A 7102-nucleotide genomic window follows, 5' to 3' on the forward strand; every position below is an offset into this window, starting at 1 on the left:
ACCGCATTGACTTTTATAGTAGGAAAATAAATAAGTACTGTGGCCATCGATGCGGTCCAACAACTTTAAATGTATAACTACTGTAACAAGGCCACATTCAAATGTTGGGTTACACTTTATTTAAGGTTTCATTGTTACAGTGTAATTATATATTTAAGTGCTGAGTAATATTTATGAACTACATGTACTTACTATAGGGTTAGTGTAGGATTAGGGTTTGGTTTAGGATTAGTTGCATGTAATAATGCATACTTTACTGTTATTACTATGGTAAGTACATGTGAGAGATGTAACAAGGACACTGTAAAATAAAGTGTTACCAAATAAAAACTATAAGAGTATCTCGATGTGGAACAGAGGAGGACAGGAGTCAGTCTGACCAATGAAAACCCTGAAAATCAGAGCTGATGACGACAGCGCTGCGGGAAAGAGACATGCACACAGAAACAACACCCACACACACTCTCAAGCTGTGCTGCAACGCTTCCTGCAACACACACACACACACACACACACACTCAGCAACACGACAACAAGAGAGCTCCACAGATCCACAGGCAAATCACAGACTGGAAATATGTGCATGTTTGAGCTCGTTTTACAGGCTTGGTCAGGATCGAACGCTTCCTGCAACACACACACACACACACACACACACACACACACACACTGCAGCCCTTTAAACAGAGAAGCACATTTCAGATCACATGACTCTGACACCAGAAGACCTGTGACAGCACAAACTGACCACAAATCAGCTGATGAGTTACTCAAAGCCTTCAACATCACAGAACAAGAGCTCATGTTTCCACACGGCCGGGGAAGTGAAACTCAGACACACACACACACACACACACACACACACACACACACACACACACACACACACACACACACACACACACACACACACACACACACACACACACACGTTACAGAGATGCAGGAGAGAAGAGCGAGACACACACACACACACACACACACACACACGTTACAGAGATGCTGGAGAGAAGAGCGAGACACAAACACACACACACGTGACAGATGCAGGAGAGAAGAGCGAGACACACACACACACACGTTACAGAGATGCAGGAGAGAAGAGCGAGACACAAACACACACACACACGTTACAGAGATGTAGGAGAGAAGAGCGAGACACACACACACACACACACACACGTTACAGAGATGCAGGAGAGAAGAGCGAGACACACACACACACACACACACACGTTACAGAGATGCAGGAGAGAAGAGCGAGACACACACACACACACACACGTTACAGAGATGCAGGAGAGAAGAGCGAGACACACACACACACGTTACAGAGATGCAGGAGAGAAGAGCGAGACACACACACACACACACACGTTACAGAGATGCAGGAGAGAAGAGCGAGACACACACACACACGTGACAGATGCAGGAGAGAAGAGCGAGACACACACACACACACACGTTACAGAGATGCAGGAGAGAAGAGAGTCACACACACACACACACACACACACACACACACGTTACAGAGATGCAGGAGAGAAGAGCGAGACACACACACACACACACACACACACACACACACACACACACACACACACACACACACACACACACACACGTTAAAGAGATGCAGGAGAGAAGAGCGAGACACACACACACACACACACACACACACACACACACACGTTACAGATGCAGGAGAGAAGAGCGAGACACACACACACACACGTTACAGATGCAGGAGAGAAGAGCGAGACACACACACACACGTTACAGAGATGCAGGAGAGAAGAGCGAGACACACACACACACACTCGTTACAGAGATGCAGGAGAGAAGAGCGAGACACACACACACACACACACGTGACAGATGCAGGAGAGAAGAGCGAGACACACACACACACACACACACGTTACAGAGATGCAGGAGAGAAGAGAGTCACACACACACACACACACACACACACACACACACACACGTTACAGAGATGCAGGAGAGAAGAGCGAGACACACACACACACACACACACACACACACACGTTACAGAGATGCAGGAGAGAAGAGCGAGACACACACACACACACACACACACACACGTTACAGATGCAGGAGAGAAGAGCGAGACACACACACACACGTTACAGATGCAGGAGAGAAGAGCGAGACACACACACACACACACACACACACACATTACAGATGCAGGAGAGAAGAGCGAGACACACACACACACACGTTACAGATGCAGGAGAGAAGAGCGAGACACACACACACACACGTTACAGATGCAGGAGAGAAGAGCGAGACACACACACACACACACACTCGTTACAGAGATGCAGGAGAGAAGAGCGAGACACACACACACACACACACACACACACACACGTTACAGAGATGCAGGAGAGAAGAGAGTCACACACACACACACACACACACACGTGACAGATGCAGGAGAGAAGAGCGAGACACACACACACACACGTTACAGATGCAGGAGAGAAGAGCGAGACACACACACACACACACACTCGTTACAGAGATGCAGGAGAGAAGAGCGAGACACACACACACACACACACACACACACACACGTTACAGAGATGCAGGAGAGAAGAGCGAGACACACACACACACACGTTACAGATGCAGGAGAGAAGAGCGAGACACACACACACACACACACTCGTTACAGAGATGCAGGAGAGAAGAGCGAGACACACACACACACACGTTACAGAGATGCAGGAGAGAAGAGAGTCACACACACACACACACACACACACACGTTACAGAGATGCAGGAGAGAAGAGCGACACACACACACACACACACACACACACACACACACACACACACACACTCGTCATGTTTAACTCGCTCGTCCGAAACTCTGACTTTCTCTTGTTTTTGAAAGATGGAAATCAATGATGTCCAAAAGAGGGCGAGTGAACGCTACGATGTTCAGTTTACGATAAGGGTCATTAGTGAACATGAACTAAGAATAAACAATACTTCTTCAGCAATTTCAACATTTACTAATACGCTATTAAAATCAAAGGTTGTATCAGTTAACATTAGTTAATGCTCTGTGAACTAACATGAACCGCTGGATTTTTATTAACTAACATTAACAAAGATGAATAAATACTGAAACACATGTATTGCTCGTTGTTAGTAAATACATGAACTATTGAACCTTACTGTAAAGGGTTAATGTTTGTAAGATTATAAATCAAGCTGGTGACTTTAAGATTCCAGTAAAACTTCAGTAAACGAACGCAATACTTCACACACACGTGTAATTATGTGCAAGCCTGATGTTCAACACGCTATTTCTAAACCTTGACCAAACATTCACCACATGTGCTGGAACGAGACCCTCGAGTCACGTGACCCTCGAGTCACATGACCCAGCACCGTGACCCCATCTGAAACCTTCATTCCCACATCCATCCAAACACGTGTGCGTTTGCAGGATCATCAAAATGCATTGAACAGAATCGGACCTGTCAATCATATTACCAGTTGCTCAAGGTTTAGAGTTTCGCATGCATTCATTTTCACCAGGAACCGACTGCGAGTTCTCGAACAAAAGGAGGGCAAACAAAACACTGTGCATGATGATGTTTTTTAAAAATGCATGTATTAAAAGTCTCTTTAAAACAATCAGACAGCTGTTAAAATGCTAGTCTGAAATTAAACGTACAATCAGATTAGAATTTCAATGGTACATCACATTTGTTAAAAACAAAACAGATCTGATTCAAAACTGGTGTGGAGAGACAGTGGTTTGTGGCTTTGAGTCTGAGGGCTTCGGTACCTGTACGTGTATCTGAGGGGAACAGCCAAAACAAAACAACAGGCCGTCCCGCCCAGAACCGAGAGCAAGCGTAAGTGTGTGTAAGTACTGTGTGGACTCCCAGAACCGAGACTCCTCGCAGGTTGGCACTAAACTCAGCTTTTTGGAAGGCACTCGACGCGACGATGACGTAAAGATCCTCGCGTCAAAACAGTAAATAAAGTCCTCGTGCAGCGCTCAGGGAGGAGGAAGTGGTTTCAATACTTATAAGATTCACAACAGAGTGGCTTCAAACTCCCCGTGCGTCTCAGAGTTCCACGTCTTCGGGGTTTAAGTTCCAGTTGAGAGTGCAAGACACTTGTGTTGACATCAATGACATCCTCGCAGAGTTCCTGAAGAGTGATCCACTATTCCAAGGCTCTCCTCATCTTCCTCCTCCTCTTCTTCCTCGCGAGGAGACGCGTGGCTCAACAGTACAGAAATCCTGCAACACCTCCAAAATAAAATAAAAACAATTACTAGCACTCGTCTGTGTTGCAAAAGACAATCAGCCACCTGAAAACACAAACCCCTCAAGTGCCTAATGTGTTGGTTTGTCTATATTCATATATATATATATATAATCCCAGAACATTCAAGTATTCTGTCATGTAAACACTGGTTTTAATATTCTCTTGTCGTGTGCAAGACATGGTAGGACACTTATAGGAATACCGATGACCACTGAAGGGACAGTTCACACAAAACCGAGAACTGTCATCGTTCGCGTTTATCAAAAATCATATGAGTGTCTTTATAAACTGGAGAACAACAGTCCGAGTCTGTCGATCGATCAGTCATAGTGTGAGCAAATTATGACAGGATCTTCCTTTTGGCCTGAATTGTCTCCTTAACTATATGGAAGTCCATTTCCACCACATAAGAAGAAGAAGAAAAAATCATACTTTGGTGGATCTTATGACATACCAGCTCGAAATTAGGAGATAAAAAGTCGCATTTGAGATCGAAAGCAAAAATTATAAGATAAAATGTTGAAATTGACATACTAAGTCATAATGGCATACCATGTCATGCAATTGAAATAGAAATTTAGATACTAAGTCTGAATTATGAGATAAGCCTAGCAAGTCATAATTTTGACTTCTCATACTTATGACATACTAAGTCATATAATTGAAATCGAAAGTCAAAATTGACATACCAAGCCGTAATTATGAGACACTAAGTAATAACAATGACACAAAACGCCGAACTTGGCACATTGCGATTAAAAATCGAAATTATGAGTTAAAATGATGACATTATGTCAATAAAATTCTACTTTTAACGCCACAATTTTGAATTTGACGACTTTTAAGTCCGAATTTCGACTGTTATCTCACAAGTATGACAAGTGTTGGTATGTGGCGGACTCGGCGTTCCACACTGAATGTTAGTGACGTTTGTCCTCGAGCTTCGCACTTCGCGCGCTCGCTGGTTCGTCAGTTGGTTCTGGCCGTTATCGACTCGAGGCTCGCTCACTCACTCACCATGGCAACAGACGAGAACAAGCACCGAGAAATGGCGGCCGTGTTTAGAGGATCACACAGGAGCAGCACTGATCGCCTCCGCCGGGCGTCGACGCGTAGTTCATCTGCCGCACGATCTCCGCGAACAGCTCGTCCACAGAACCCTTGTTTTTAGCCGAGGTCTCCATGAACGGGCAGTTCCACTCGTCCGCCAGGGCTTTACCTTCCCCGGAGGAGACCTCCCGCTCGCCCTCCAGGTCCACCTTATTCCCCACCAGGATCATCGGAACCCGCTCGTAACGCTTGACCCGGATGATCTGGTCCCGCATGGGCTTGATGTCCTGGAAGCTCTGCTGGTTCACCAGACTGTAAACGAGGATGAAGCCCTGGCCGTTCTTGATGTACAGGTCTCGCATTGAGGCGAACTGCTCGGTGCCTGCGGTGTCCAGGATCTCCAGAACCGACGGCGACGAGTCCACCTCGATCTCCTTGCGGTAAAAGTCCTCTATCGTCGGGTCGTACTTCTCGATGAAGGATCCGGTGACGAACTGCACGGTTAGCGCGGATTTTCCCACGCCGCCGGACCCCAACACGACCACTTTGTATTCTCTCATGGCTCCTTCAGCACGGGCACGGGCACGGTCTCTCGGTCGCGCGTGCGTGCGCGCTCGCTCTCTCTCTGGTCTTAAACGCGCCGCGTGCACCCGCTTTGGGCTCAATCCGCATGAATCCGGTCCAAACTCCGGGTTCGGGCGCGCGGCCGCGTGTGCTCCTGCTCGAAGCGTGTTCTGCGGTGAGAATGAGCTCGATTCCGCATCAGAAGCGCATCGTGCTGGAGCTTGTTCCGTGTCTCCACGAGAGATCAATGCGCCTCTCGCTCTCTCTCTCTCCACAGCTCACACATACACACACACACACAAGCCGCGCGCACTCTTCCTGCCCACCGTGCGCAGCGCGTCACGAGCTGACGTCACCGAACGTTTCTTAAAGGCACAGTCACCCAAACAATGACTTGTTGATGTCTAGTCACGGCACTTATTTACACAGTATGGAATTTCCATTTCTGCCACATAAGAAAAAAAATCATCCTTTACGTAATTTGAAATTATGACATAGTAAATTATATGAGATGAATGTAAAAAATCAAGCCCATTATGTCCATATAATCACTTGAAAAGGCATAATTATCACATACATACTTAGTTATAAGGTTAAAAAGTAGAAAATTAATAAATAAAAAGTTTTAATATGACGTAGAAATAAATTATGACATACTAAATTATAATAATGAGATGGCAAGTCGAAATTTGGGCATACTGATTAAATCATGCTATGAAAGTAAAAATTATGACAAACACTGAAGTCCATGTCCATATAATCGAAATTATGACTTGAAGTCATAATTGTGACATACATTCTTAATTATTAGGTTAAACAGTCGAAATTCTAAGTCATATCTATGAGATAAAAAGTCGTAAGATATAATTACGTATTTAATTATATAGTTAAAAAAAGATATAATTATGGTACAGAAATCAGATAAAAAGTTGAAATTATGACAAATATTGAGATGAAAAGTCGAAATTATGACATTAAACATCAAAATGATGAGTTTAAAAGTCAAAATGATGTCATAATTATAATTGACCAAAACATGATTTTTCTCGTATATGTGTCGGAACAATAGTGCTGTTTGGACAATACAAATTGTGTCAAAGCAGCTTCAGAAAAAATGAACAGGATAATTACAGTGTAAATGTTGCAATCAATTATAGGCCTATTC

At 44.6% G+C, this 7102-nt stretch overlaps 1 protein-coding gene across 1 annotated transcript; it reads right to left on the reverse strand.

Annotated features, from left to right (window-relative positions):
• Positions 1 to 3030: 3030 nt before the first annotated feature.
• Positions 3031 to 6294, reverse strand: rap2b (RAP2B, member of RAS oncogene family). Its single transcript, XM_077230919.1, has 2 exons — positions 5341 to 6294; positions 3031 to 4304 (listed from the first exon to the last, which is right to left on the reverse strand). The coding sequence occupies exon 1, from the start codon at positions 5931 to 5933 to the stop codon at positions 5385 to 5387; it is 549 nt and encodes a 182-aa protein (XP_077087034.1). The 5' UTR covers positions 5934 to 6294; the 3' UTR covers positions 3031 to 4304; positions 5341 to 5384.
• Positions 6295 to 7102: the final 808 nt, after the last annotated feature.

This window comes from Siphateles boraxobius, unplaced genomic scaffold, assembly GCF_051911475.1.
Source record: "Siphateles boraxobius isolate OS27281-9 unplaced genomic scaffold, OSU_SipBor_1 156, whole genome shotgun sequence".
In the NCBI taxonomy this organism is placed as follows: Eukaryota; Metazoa; Chordata; class Actinopteri; order Cypriniformes; family Leuciscidae; genus Siphateles; species Siphateles boraxobius.

What these genes read in the sequence shown, in the direction of transcription:
- rap2b (XM_077230919.1), bottom strand. Translation starts at nt 5,933, where the DNA reads ATGAGAGAATACAAAGTGGTCGTGTTGGGGTCCGGCGGCGTGGGAAAA.